General features: G+C 41.2%; 2 protein-coding genes across 3 annotated transcripts in view; both read right to left on the reverse strand.

Moving 5' to 3' along the window:
- The window catches only part of ampd2a (adenosine monophosphate deaminase 2a), a gene marked incomplete at its 5' end in the record, with an annotated part of 30281 nt that extends 24394 nt beyond the window's left edge, over window positions 1–5887 (reverse strand). The window contains one exon of one of the 2 annotated variants that reach the window (XM_079578606.1): window positions 5485–5887. In XM_079578606.1, the coding sequence (XP_079434732.1) occupies window positions 5485–5887 (403 nt within the window). The remainder of the gene's footprint in view (window positions 1–5484) is intronic. The other variant, XM_079578607.1, reaches the window with a different exon arrangement.
- A 3700-nt stretch (window positions 5888–9587) lies between these two features.
- LOC306980190 (G-protein coupled receptor 61-like) lies at window positions 9588–12710 on the reverse strand. The gene is made up of 2 exons (XM_079579454.1): window positions 12414–12710; window positions 9588–11492 (listed from the first exon to the last, which is right to left on the reverse strand). The coding sequence occupies exon 2, from the start codon at window positions 11329–11331 to the stop codon at window positions 9934–9936; it is 1398 nt and encodes a 465-aa protein (XP_079435580.1). The 5' UTR covers window positions 11332–11492; window positions 12414–12710; the 3' UTR covers window positions 9588–9933.
- Between the last annotated feature and the right edge of the window lie 228 nt (window positions 12711–12938).

The raw sequence follows: 12938 nt of genomic DNA on the forward strand, positions 1-12938 counted from the left end.
CTCTATTGGCTCCCTATAAAATTCAGGATTGATTCTAAGATTGTAGTGCTGACTTTCAGAGCCATAAATGGTCAGGCTGCACAGTACATCCAGGACCTTTTGAGCCTGTACTCCTCTCGCCGCATTCTTCGGTCCTCTGGCCAGAACCTGCTTGTAGTCCCCAAGACTCATTATAGGACCCAAGAGGACCTGTCATTTCAGTCTGTTGCCCCCAGATTGTGGAACGGCCTGCCCCTGTCTCTGGTTGTCTGACTAGTGAGCGCGAGAGCCACTATCCAGGATGAAACATCCAAGTACATCAAGGACAAGGCTCCAACAGATGACGTGCTCAGTGAATGTCTCAGACAATGGGGAACAGAAGATGAGGTGTTGGAGGTCCCGTCATGGGAGGATAAGCCCTTATACGGGATGTACCACCGAAACATAACTGAAGGGGCGGATGTCAAGAAATTCTACCAATGGTTAGACTAAAGGACAGCACAGAGGCACTCATCATGGCTGCACAGGAGCAGGCCTTGAGCACCAGAGCAATAGAGGCCCAGCCCAAGATCTACCACACCAGACAAGACCTCAGGTGTAGACTGTGCAAAGAGGCCCTTGAGACAATCCAGCACATAACTGTAGGGTGTAATATGCTGGCATAGTGTGCAGAATATGGGCTGGAAACCCCAAGGATAAAGTGGGAAACACCTCCAAAGGTGGTAGAGAATGATCCTGAGGGATTTCCAGATACAGACGGACAGAATGGTAATGAACCAACCGAACATTGTGGTGGTGGACAAAGAGCAGAGGAAAGCCGTTGTGGTCGACATTGCAATGCCAAGTGATTACAACATCAGGAAAAAGGAACACGAGAAACTAGAGAAAATTGGCACTTGGAGCAGTGACCCCGAAACTGGAGGAGTGCTGGATTTGGGTGGAACCCTCCATGCAACTATTACCTGTATAATAAGGAGAAGAGTTAGAGACAGGCCCTTTAATAATTAGTGATAGTAGCCATAACAAACATTTAGTTTTACAATTCGGAAATAAACTCAAATTGCACTCTTGTTTTGGTCTCTGAATACATCTGTTGTTGACATAACTCTCACTCACAATATTTGCTTCCCAGTGGAACATTCCCAAGACAATCAGTCGGGACAATAGCTCATCAACACCGAGGTATGTGAGTCCAAAAAATGTTCTTAAAACACGGCCTCAAAACAAACGGTGTGCCTGTGAGACAGCAGCAGGTTCACATGCATCCCCTCCGTTCCCAACTGCCCCTTCAGACGGCGATAACACTTCTAGTTTAGCCCTCATTATATCTGGCTAAAGCAAAGAGCAACATGGTGTTAACCGGTTGCAACATAATGGGAGCGCTCTGGCTCCTGCCAGAGGTGAAGATGATTTACCATTTGCATTTGAGTTCAACATCCAGGGAGGTTGCCGGCAGCAATAAAAAAACAATTAAAAGAGATTTTTTTTTTTTTCTGACAAGAATTCAGCTCACAGAAATGCAAATTTCACATTACTCGAGTCGTTTAACATTTAAAAAGACTTCTAAATAAATCTAAACATGCTTTATGCGTGATAAATACTTATAAAGAAGATTTTTGGGGGAGTTTCAAGAAATTATTTAAATTGTGGCATCCTAGTGATTCCTTAACTGCAACCATTAAAATCATTTTCAGCCCTTGTGGGAACGTTCAGAAAGAAAAGATGTCAAAGGCGGGTGCTTGTAGATTCTATGTTAGAATAAAGTGCCTTTAGTATTATTTGTTTAGTGCTGTTTGAAAGGATATCTTCCAATCAGTCCTCCTTTACCCAAACTCATGAAGAAGTAATGTAATGTTAGACTTAACCAGAGAAACAAACGTTTAATAGTAAGTGTGTCCATAAATTAATTCGTGGTGGGACTCGATTAAACATTTTTAATCTAGTCAATTATGGCCTTTGTAATTAATTAATCGCAATTAATCACATTTAATTAATTTATTTATTTAGAAGTTGTATTTATTTTTTAGAGGTATATTTTAGATGCTTCTTTTTTTTTTTCTGCATTGAACTCATCTGAAGTGGAGATGTGAGGCCTGTGTAAACATTTCAAACATTTTTGGGGAATTATCTTTTTAAATAGGTTTATGTCGGCGCTTAACTGTGTGAATAAACAAGTTTAACAGTCAAATTGTGATTAAATTTCGTTTAATATTTTTAATCGCACTAAACCTTATGTAATGAATTAATCGTAATTCAGCGAAAAAAGTCCCGGCCCTAAAATGAATACATTTACTCAGAAGACACGATAGAGTAACCACCTCTGAATATTCCAGTCATAAATGTGTCATGAATGTGTGTTAAAGCAAAAGGGCGCACCTGCAGCGGAGATACCGTTTATGGCAGGGTGTAGAAGGGTGTGGTGTGGCGTAACAATGATAACAATGACAAAAAATAAGAAGATGTTGTAACTCTGATGTACTTGCAGAATGTTCACAATCAAAGAGCACCAATAATCACAATCAAAACAACCTCGCAATTCGAAGGGTTAACAATATTTAGTTAATATTTAAGCAGTACAAAAATGTATGTTTAAATATTCTCAAAGCAGTACAATGCATAGATGAAAATATCCTGTCTCCATGGGGCTCAGTTAAAACCTGTTAAGGGTGAACAGTAGTTTGAACCTCTAGGAACATGTTCGGAAATGCATGTGTGTGCTTGTTTTAGTTTTGCCATTCATATTTCAGTCTTGTCTGAAATGTTAATGCTCGAGCCTCCTGGACATGAACTAAATTAGATCTTACATAATTTGAAAATTATTTGACTTTCTTTTATCTTCATCTTTTTAAATTGTGTCATTGTAGTAGTTCATATAGAGAAAGAGGATGTTCTTGTAATGTTGCGTAACTTTGCCATTATGTATGATGTTTCTTACAGTTATCTAATGATTGTGCTGAGATTCCTAACTTGTTAACATACGAAACTCCAAAGCAGAGTACTCGGGTGCCGCACTGGAGCTGAAGAGGGGGGCGTTACTTCAGTGTTGGCCTGTCACAAGTGTCACGGCTCCGCAGGACATAGAGGAGGAGGGTGGAGAGGCATGCACAGGGGTTTGCTGGCTCTGCAAAATGAAGTCCATAGGGCACAAATGCATGTTCACCTACACTGTGCATATGTACATAGAGGGAAGCAAGACAAGCCACTTGCAACATTGCATAATGGTTGACTGAGGAAACCGTAAAACATCGTGGGTGCTCAGCAAAATATGGATGAAAAAGTAAGAAACTTCAGTTCAGTCTGATTTCAACATTATGTACATTTAAAAAAAACGACGTTAGTCAGGACGTCATCCATATCAAACAATGCGTATGGCACCAGTCAGTGTCAAATGTTGTACGTATAGTTTTCTCAGAGGAAGCCTACTGCTCATTGCACCGTGTACAACTATTATGAACAAAAGTTTTAGAGCTGTGCAATAAATTGAATAGTGAATAAAACTATGGTCGATTTCAATTATCGGCTTGGGGCCTTTTTAATCGACAGGCCTACACAGCCAACCATGTGGCAGTAACAAAAGGGTTTTTTTTGGAGAAGAATTCGGACTTGAACGGAATAAAATGGAAAATGGAAGTTAACTGGGACTGCGTGGAAAGCTTTTTTTTAAAGTTATGGTTTATTGTAAAAGGTCTATCTTGGGCATGTTCATGTACCACATTACTAAAAGACAAATGTATCTGTCTTAACAATTAAAAGATTATGTTAAATTAAAAATACTGCATAAATGCTGTGTTTGCCATTTAGAATGTACAACTGTGACCTATGCCTCAAGAACAAATTAACACCCCTTTAGGGACAGGTATATTCTCTTCAAGCTGCCACAGCCCAAGACATGGGGCTGGAAACAGGCATACATATTCCTGTATATATCGAATGACTGGCACTGAATTATTTCTGCAGAAAATTTACTGAGCAATCAATATAACACTCATCAAAGCAGGCCAGCCTCTCACCAAAGATAGGGCTTTATCAGATAATCATTTCTTGGAGCTTGGATGCACCCATGTCAAAATGTCATTTGAAAGACTGGCTTATTTCTAGTAAAAAGCTAGTCACACACGAAAAAGGTAAAACTTTTTTTTATATATAATTTGTATTTTTAATACTTTAATAATTTGTACTTTTAATATTTTGTTTATTTTCTTCACAGCGACTCGATCAGTTAAAAAAAATCCCATGCGTTCGGCTAATGATTTGAGAATGGAGCAGGACGCAAAAAACATTTTGAGGCACCAAAACTGGTTTGGTCAGGAAAAGTACGAGACCGCATGGTGACTGGGAGTGCAGGGGGCTCAGTCAAGCGGCTAATTGAGAGGACTTAGATGACTGCATCGATGGAGAGGCTCTAACTTATTTATTACTGCAGCAGCACTCACAGGCTTCCTCAGCAAATAACAGTGGTCTGTCAGTGAGAATTACTGCCCAGCATCTTCTGCAGTGTCGCTCTATCGCCAGTTCTTTCGCTGTGTTTTCCAACCAGGGCTGTAGGGACTCCTGAGGGTGTGCAAGCACTTAGCATTGGGTAATTATTTCATTTAAAAAGAAGGGGAAACTAGTGTTTGAACCATAGACTATATACTATTTGCAAAATCAATTAAAAGATATTTAGCTGTGGGAAAAAAAGTGCTAGTTTGTTATCATTTTAGCTTTAATTTAAACACATCATATTGTCTTTTCACAACTAAAAAGAAGTTTTAGTGAATCAGTTTCTAAATAATCCAAAGAAAACTCGGAGTTTAAATGAAAGGTCCAAGAAGTAAAGATTCACTATGAAGTATAAGTAACCTAAACTAACTCATTTATAAGCACACTGTGTATTTATGGTTTGGAAAAAAATATACCTTGACTATTATTAGGTTGAACACCCAAAAATATTATACATTATTTTGTCATGATCACTCACCCCCATTTACCGTTTGTGTTTGGCTTCAGAAAGTGTATCTCACATACGCACAATAACTGTTTTATGTAACAAATAGAAGAAGAAAAAAAACACTTAAACAGTCAAACCTTCCAAAAGAAGATTGTTAGTTTCTGGAGTGACGTTTCAAAGTGAAGTCACTTTAGCAGGGTATCCTCCAACAGAGGGAGGTCATGTTGAAGATAACACTATATCAGTCTTCTCTGTTGCCTAAACAAAACGATAAGCAGTCACAGTGACAGCAGAAGACCATGGCTTCAGGGCAATGCTTCCCTCCACACTCTCCTTTTATAAATATTTGCAAGTATCTGTCAAGCCTAAAATGGAAGCGAATTCTAAACTTGGCTGACCAATGAACTGAAATGAGCATAGCTTTGTATGAAAAGAAAATAATGAATGACTTACATGCATTATTGCAATAATGAGAGCAGTACACAGCACATCAAAGCAGTATGTTATCCATATTATATTCACGTTTTCAGTAGTGCCTATGTTAGAGTTCACACTGCACCCTGTAGGCTACTTACCAGAGTTTGTGGGGATCTGCAGGCTTGCCCTCTTGCGAAAAGGGGGGCTTGGTTTTGTCTTTGCTTGTCCATTCGTAGAGCTTGACATCTTGGTATCTGTCTCTTGGCTTTTGGAGCAGAACCAGTGAGCTCTTGGTAGTGTCCAGCTAAGGGACAGAGGAGCAGCTCTCAACCCAGAACAGTGCCGGATGGCTGGATGGTGGGACAGAGCGACCCATATGCACAGCTGGCCCCTCCTCCCATCCACCAGCGGTTCAGAGCGTGTGGAGTATGACGATAAGCTCACAGGAAACCCTTGGTCTCTCTCTCCGCTGTGGGGGGCCAGCTTCCTCAGTCGTCGTAGCAACCAGGGTGCAGGTCTTGTGAAGTGCGAGTGAGGAAAAGCGGCTACACTGGGAAGCATGGCAGAAGAGTGTGACCAGCATGACAGACCCACTACACACCAGCTGAGCAGCAAGGTGCGTGAAGGACAAAAGTAGTTTCCACTGTACTAAAAATAGAGCATTAGACACACCAGATATCATAAGAATGTGTAATGAAGAATATGTAAACAACCCGAGTCCAGATGGGCCACAAATGACAGAAAGGGCCAAAGAAGAGGATCAGTTTTGCACAAACACCCAAACGTATGCTTTGGCTGAAGAAAGATCTACCAATATTTTTTACAGCAAACATCAGGGAGACCCACAGTGCACGCAGAAGAGCATAGACGGAGCGAGACTGCAACAGATGACCAGGCCTTAGCCATCCAGAGGGAGCAGTGATATATGGGTCATTTTCAGATAACTTTGACATGCAGTGCATAAGGTTCTTTGTATGTTTTTTCTTTCTTAACATAACACGATAGATACAATTTAGTAGCCTACATTGTAAGTGTGTAGTTGAATAGCTTATGTCCAGTCAAAACCTTAAAATCTGGTTAATATCTCCACCTAGTGGTATAATGACGAATTGGTTGCTTTGCACCTTTTTTTTAAAATTTCAATTACCGTTAAAAATCAAAGACAAAAAAAGGATGGCAGCCATTTTTCTGGCTGTAATAGTTTATATGACGCATAGGTGTAGATATTTTATATTTATATATATTTTGTTATCTTTCACTAACATATAATAAGTCCTTTTTATAAACAGGTTATGGTAACGTTTGATTAACTATGTTAACAACTCTCAGCGCAGATTGGGTTAATTTTAAATTAAAGATGAAATCCATGGTTGTGTTGGTCATGTTGGACATGGGGACAGTAAAGTGAACTCACCCCCGACTTTCAGCGCAGTCTGGATGAGCTTCAGCCGAACACGAGGCCTCCACGATCCTTGAGAAGCAACTCAATAAAAACGGGGTAAATTTGCACTAACGCTGTTTTACTTGTATGTATTATATTGGTACACACACTTAGCTCAATTAATATTGTATTCATATTTCTAGTCTACCTTCATATTTCTAGGTAGACTAGAGATATGAATAAAAATGAGAAGAAGGGGTGAAAAAAAGTACCGCATTTGATTTTTTTTGCAAACCCGTGATGGCAGCTGCTGGATAGTGAACGTTACTGATTATAAGCCAGCTGGCCTTTAATGCAAGTCTACTCACCACTGCATAACATTATCTTTGAAATAAAAGTTTAAGCTAACACACGGTACACCTACTTCTTCAATATTACAGCGAGGTTGTGGGAACCAAGGGTGCTGTGAATGCTGCAGCAGCCTCTAGTGGATAGTTTGTGCATTGCAGGCAATACAAAATTAATAGGAAATAAGCACAGAAAAAGCCTTTTAGGGTGCAATTTCGTCTCTCACCACCCTCTAAACCAGGGGTCACCAACCTTATTTCAGCTGAGGGCTACTTTAAGAGCATTAAGTTGTTCGAGGGCTACCAGTTAAAAACAAATCCTAAAGACTTAAACACACTGTTCACTTATAGGATATTGACCCCATATTATATTAAAATAGCTTTATTTTAAACTCATACTGAGTCACAAGAACCGAAATAACTGTAATTTTAAGAATTAGATTCAAGAAAATTAAGTGTTTTACACTTTAGAAAAAGTCCTGAGGGCTACTGGACATGCCCCAAAGGGCCCCTGGGTGCCCGCGGGCACCACGTTGGTGACCCCTGCTCTAAACAAAATATATCTCAAAGGCTCTGCATTACAGTACTGTTTCACAGTAGTTGTAATAAGTTAACGTTGCCAAAGTTAACTAATAGTCTATACCAAGCAGGCTTATCTCGGCAGTAAACACAGTAGCACAGTGGTTAATGCTTTTGCTTCACATCTAGACCATGTTACTGACTTAACTTTAATAGAACAAGAACATAAAAAAAACATTTATGCAGCTGATCCTCTTTTTCAGCTACACTTTTTTTCTGCATGCCATCTTTTTTATTTTATTTATTTTATTGTTTTATTAAATGGTGAAAGTAAAGTTACATACACTTATGCCAGGGGTTAAAAACTGTAGCTACGTAGACGAATTGTTTTGCTTAAAGGCACTATACCTGACTTAGTGGAAGAAATTTTGTTTAGTCCTCCTTCAGTACATTGTAAACTCAGACATTTGTGGGAAAAACACTGTCCATATAATATAATATAGATTTAACATAGGCGATATGCTAGAAAAGTTAGTGAAGAGTTTGAACCACAACTAGCATATTAATTTAGTAGCTTCCTTTTTCACTGTTTGCATTTTTTTTTAAATCTGAAAAAGGACATGAATGCTTAATGTAGCCTGTATCGTAATTGAAGCATTTAATCATAAATGAGACTGTCTTGCCCATTCCATGTTACATTTTAGCATTTACCTATAATTAGACAAAGATGAGTCTAAAGTGTATTTTAAGAAAGGAGAGACGTGGTGTCTTGCTGTTTTGCAGGCTCCTCCTCTCTCCCACCATGACACAAAGAAATGTCACTAGGTAATAATTGCCATGGGGATGGCAGAGAAGTCAGTGAAGCTGGGGGCGTTTGATGGAGGTCCATCTCTAAAGTGTGAGGCCTGTGGTGCACTCTTCACTAAAGGCCTACAACAGTATGGCTTTGGCTGAGCAACGTCCTGTCATCAACAATTAACTATGACAGAGAAGCATCAGTGTGCGTACTTACAAACAAAGAAACCTTTTTATTACATCGCACCACTTACTCAGTTTAATCCATATCCTGAATGTGCACACATCCATGTCATCGAAGAACAATGAAAGCCATTCTGTCTTTAGGGCACAGCTTATAAATCAAATGAAAAACCTAACACAAGCATTATAGTCACAGTTTATAATATTTAGACGAATGATCAGAAATATCAACATCATTGTTGTTTTTGTATTCAAAATTCTCAGTTTGATAAAAATAGCTTTAAAACCCTGTTTCCATGGTAAAAAATCCTTTCTGTAGAACATGTCCATTGCACTTGAATGATGCCTATCGTTTTTATAAATGATGTGCTGGAATCATTGCAGTGCCCCTGATTAAACACTCTCTGGAGAAGCACAGTAAACAATGAACAGTAAAGTATACAAAACCAACAGCTGTTCCTGCTGACAACTTGTAGTGAACCACTATGTCATGACTCACAAAACAAAAATATGTTCTTTAGAGGCACATAAAGTCAGAATTGATTGAATATTCACAAAAAGCACAATAAAATGCATGATAGGAATGGATTGTACTGAATAGAACACTGGTGTTGGTATAACAGATATTACAATGCAGAATGGCTGAAAAGCGACTCAAAAAATGACCTGAAGGTGTAAACCAGGTCCACTTTGAGTAAGTATTTCAAACTGTTTACGATCTGTAAACAGTTTTACCTATTGTCAAATAGCATTTGGCAGAAGGGACAATGGGTGTCCCATTGAGTCCAAGCCAACTAAAGATGCAGTAGGTTATAACAGGTAAATGTTGATTTTAATTAATAATTATTGCTTTTATGTTTTAATTTCATTGCGAAATTTCTACTCACTTTTACTACATCAAAAGCGTCCACATTAATCCGAAATGTAAAATACAATAACTGTTTTGCACATGGAATAACACAGGGAAATTGTTACACTACATATCTGCAATCACATTCATTTTTGTTTTGTATTAGAGCAAATGTCACGTTTTCAACCGTTTTAATGTAAACTTACTGACTTCCTGTTCCTGTCACAAAATCACATATCTGAAACATATTAACATTCACTGAGTAGTAACTTCCTGTACAGAGCTGAGTGATGTATGAAAGGCCATCAGAAAAACAACACAAACATGGTAAATCCCTGTTTCACTGTTAAAATGCATACAAAAGCTTTATATGGTCTGCGCTTGATGTTTTAAAGTCCCTAGTAGCAAAGTGCATCTCAGAGTTAGTTTAAACTACAATCTACCTGCTCGGTAGTATTAACATTATAAAGCAACACTTGAAACATTTTATCTGAAGACTTCTTCTGAAAAATACAGATTCTATTTTAAAAGCTCAGTTTTCTGTATATATATGATTGTTCTTTACTTGATCACTCTCAATAAACTCTGAGGTCTCTTCTGCAATTTGTCCAGGAATGCGGAAGTCTACAGGGAATGGCTGAGGAGGCTCTGGGAGCGGCGCCTGAGCCGCAGGACCACAGCCCTCTCCTTTAGGACTCGAGGTGCTGTGAGAGTTTTGAGGATCCGTGTTACATCCTGTGCCCTGAAGAAACTGCAGGAAGTTCTCCTCTATGGACCCATCCCGACTGGGCAGTCTCTCCTCCATCTCTACCCCTGCACGCCGAAAAAGACAGGGCAGGTGCTTGCCCAGCTCTTCTCTGATCTGCCGGTTGAGACAGCCATAGAAGAAGGGGTTGGATGTAAAACAGAAGTAGCCTATCCAGGTGACAATCTCCTCCAGAGAGGCAAGTGCAGCCGGGGGGCTGGAAGCCAGAGCTGAGTACAGATGGAAGGAGAAGTATGGCAGCCAGCAGCACAGAAATTGCCCCCCCACAGCTGCCAGGACTGCTGCTGCCTTCCCCCCTCCGAAAGGCCGCTGAGGGGTGGCTCTGCCGGTCCCTGTGCCTGTTCCAGAGCTGGTGACCATTGTGGAGCGACTGCTCAGGGACTCAGACCTCTGACGACGAGGTGTGTCCATCCAGGTCGGCAGAGGCCCATGATGCATTGCTGCGACTCGAGCCACTTTGAACATATTGCAGTACACAACAAGAATGACCAGAAGTGGACACAGGAAGTAAACAAGTGTAAATAGAACCATGAAGGCCAAGCGGTTGGATCCTCCGCCAGTCCAGTGTAGAGAGCAGCGCCTGTGGCCCTGGGATTGGGCAGGTGGGACAGCACTGCCTCCTCCTGCCCCCACTCCTCCACTTTCCAGCAGAGGAGCTCTTCCTCCCTGTAGGAACCAGGCAATGAGTGGCAGCGCAGACATAACAAGAGCCTTTACCCAGATGCCCACCAGCACTGAGGCCACTAGGCCGACCGTCATCTTCACTTCATAACGCATTGGGTGTATGATGTAGTAGTAACGCTCCACATTGATGACAGAAATAGACAGTATGACAGCGCTGACCAGGCACACACTGAGGAAGAGGTAGCTCCGACACAGAGCCTCCCCGAAGAAGGCCCGGCTTGAGAGCATGCCCAAAGGCATGAGCACCAGGGCTGCCAGCAGGTCCACCAAGCACAAGTGAAAGACAAAGGCAAACTTATGGAGCTGTGGGGCCTTGGCAATGACCGCCATGACGGCTACATTACCCACAACCGCCACCAAGTCCATCAGCAGCATGGCCCCCAAAGCAAAAGCCTGGGACACAGCCCAGCCTTCAGCCAGAGCGGAGGCAGACATGTTGGACCACGGAGGGGACTGGGAGGAGTTCCACAACAACTCCATTGAAGGGCGGGATGAGGCAAGCAGGCGGGACAGCTCACAGGCCCATCACCCATCCTTCCGCGTCAGGAAGAACAACAGAAAACAGCGGCATAAAACAAGGTCAGGAGGCAGTGTGAAGTCCAGAGGTGAGTGACTGAGTGCTGTGATCCATATCCATCACTCTAAAGAAAGGAAGCAGACACATCACACAAAACCTTAGTGTATTACATATTATAGATTTATTTCATTTGGCAGCCACAACCGCAGGATAAATGTTGGTCTATTGAGTTCTTTCATGCAAGGTCTTGTGTTTACATCTAGTCTGCAGCATATTGACCAAGTTGACCGAGACCCAGAGACCCAGAGCCCTGGCTCTGACAATTTGCTGACTGTCCTTCCCTGTTCTTCATCCCCTTTCAATATGTGCTGTCCTAACCAACACATTTTACGGGCCCAAAGAAAAAATCCTTTCTCGTAGTGCATTCAGATAGAGGTACTCATTATTACATTTCTAGCAAACATCCTATGATTGTTGGAAGGAAAGGAGAATAAACTCTTGATCCTATTGCGGATAACATAACCCTCACAGTGACTTTATCAGATTTGATTCATGGCTCTTATGTTGTACATGCACTCTTTAAATTTAAGTTGAGTATGTATACAATGTGCGCTGTATATCTTGGCCTTGTCATTATGTGCGTGTATTGGATGGATTTGCCTGAGGGTAAGAGGCAAGTACAACAATTGGCTGTAAGTATAAGGAGAAATAGGACATAGAAAAGATTAGACTAGTGATTTATGCTTGTGCTATATGCTGCTCTGAAATCGTTCAATCCCAGTTTTAACCAAAGCTGTGTTGTCTGTGTCGCCTGCTTGCAGTAACCTCTCCCATCACCTGCTTTTTCTGAACATAGGCACTCCCAATTCCCTCTAACCCTCCTGCCTGGTTTAGTCATACCTACCTACCGCCTACTTATTTATATATCAATAATTATTATGCTACACCCACTGTCAAAAGCTGGGCCCATGCTTTCTGTCACACAGCCTGAACTTAGGGTTTTGACATCAACAACACATAAATGGAAATGGAGAAAAACATGTACCTGATCCAAAAGTATTCCCTGATGCTGTTGTCTCTTGCTTTGGTCTCTGGAGATGTAAAATTGGTAGCTTTCACTGCTGAGGCACACAGTGGGCATCAATCAGTGTAACTTGAAAACATAGTGTTCCTGTAGGCACTCCTTGATGTCCCACTTGCATTCTCCCTCCAGATGATGACAAAGGCGGCAGACATTTTCACTGAAGAGACGGTGCTGCTGATGCTAAAATGCTTGCAAAAACACACCAGCTCAGCCTCTGCTTTCCTCCACACTCTGTGACTGCAGAGGAGAAGCAGGAGGCTGCGAGGAGCACCCGCCGCCACCTCCGCAGGGTCCTAGTTCCCCACCAGGTAACATGTTATCCTTTGCTTCTGAGGCATATTTTCTACGTAGTTTGAATGGAAAATGTGCCGTATGGGGCAGTAGTCTTTAGTATGGGGTTGTGACTACAAAAGGTTGAGGACAACTCATATAAATGACTGCCAGTATTTTAAGGGCACACATTTGGGCAGTGGATAGTCCTTTTGC

The sequence above is a fragment of the Gobius niger genome (genome assembly GCF_951799975.1).
Source record: "Gobius niger genome assembly, chromosome: 20".
In the NCBI taxonomy this organism is placed as follows: domain Eukaryota; kingdom Metazoa; phylum Chordata; class Actinopteri; order Gobiiformes; family Gobiidae; genus Gobius; species Gobius niger.

Excerpts from the sequence above, each read along its gene's own strand:
- LOC306980190 (XM_079579454.1), bottom strand. The coding sequence starts at position 11,331 with ATGGAGTTGTTGTGGAACTCCTCCCAGTCCCCTCCGTGGTCCAACATG.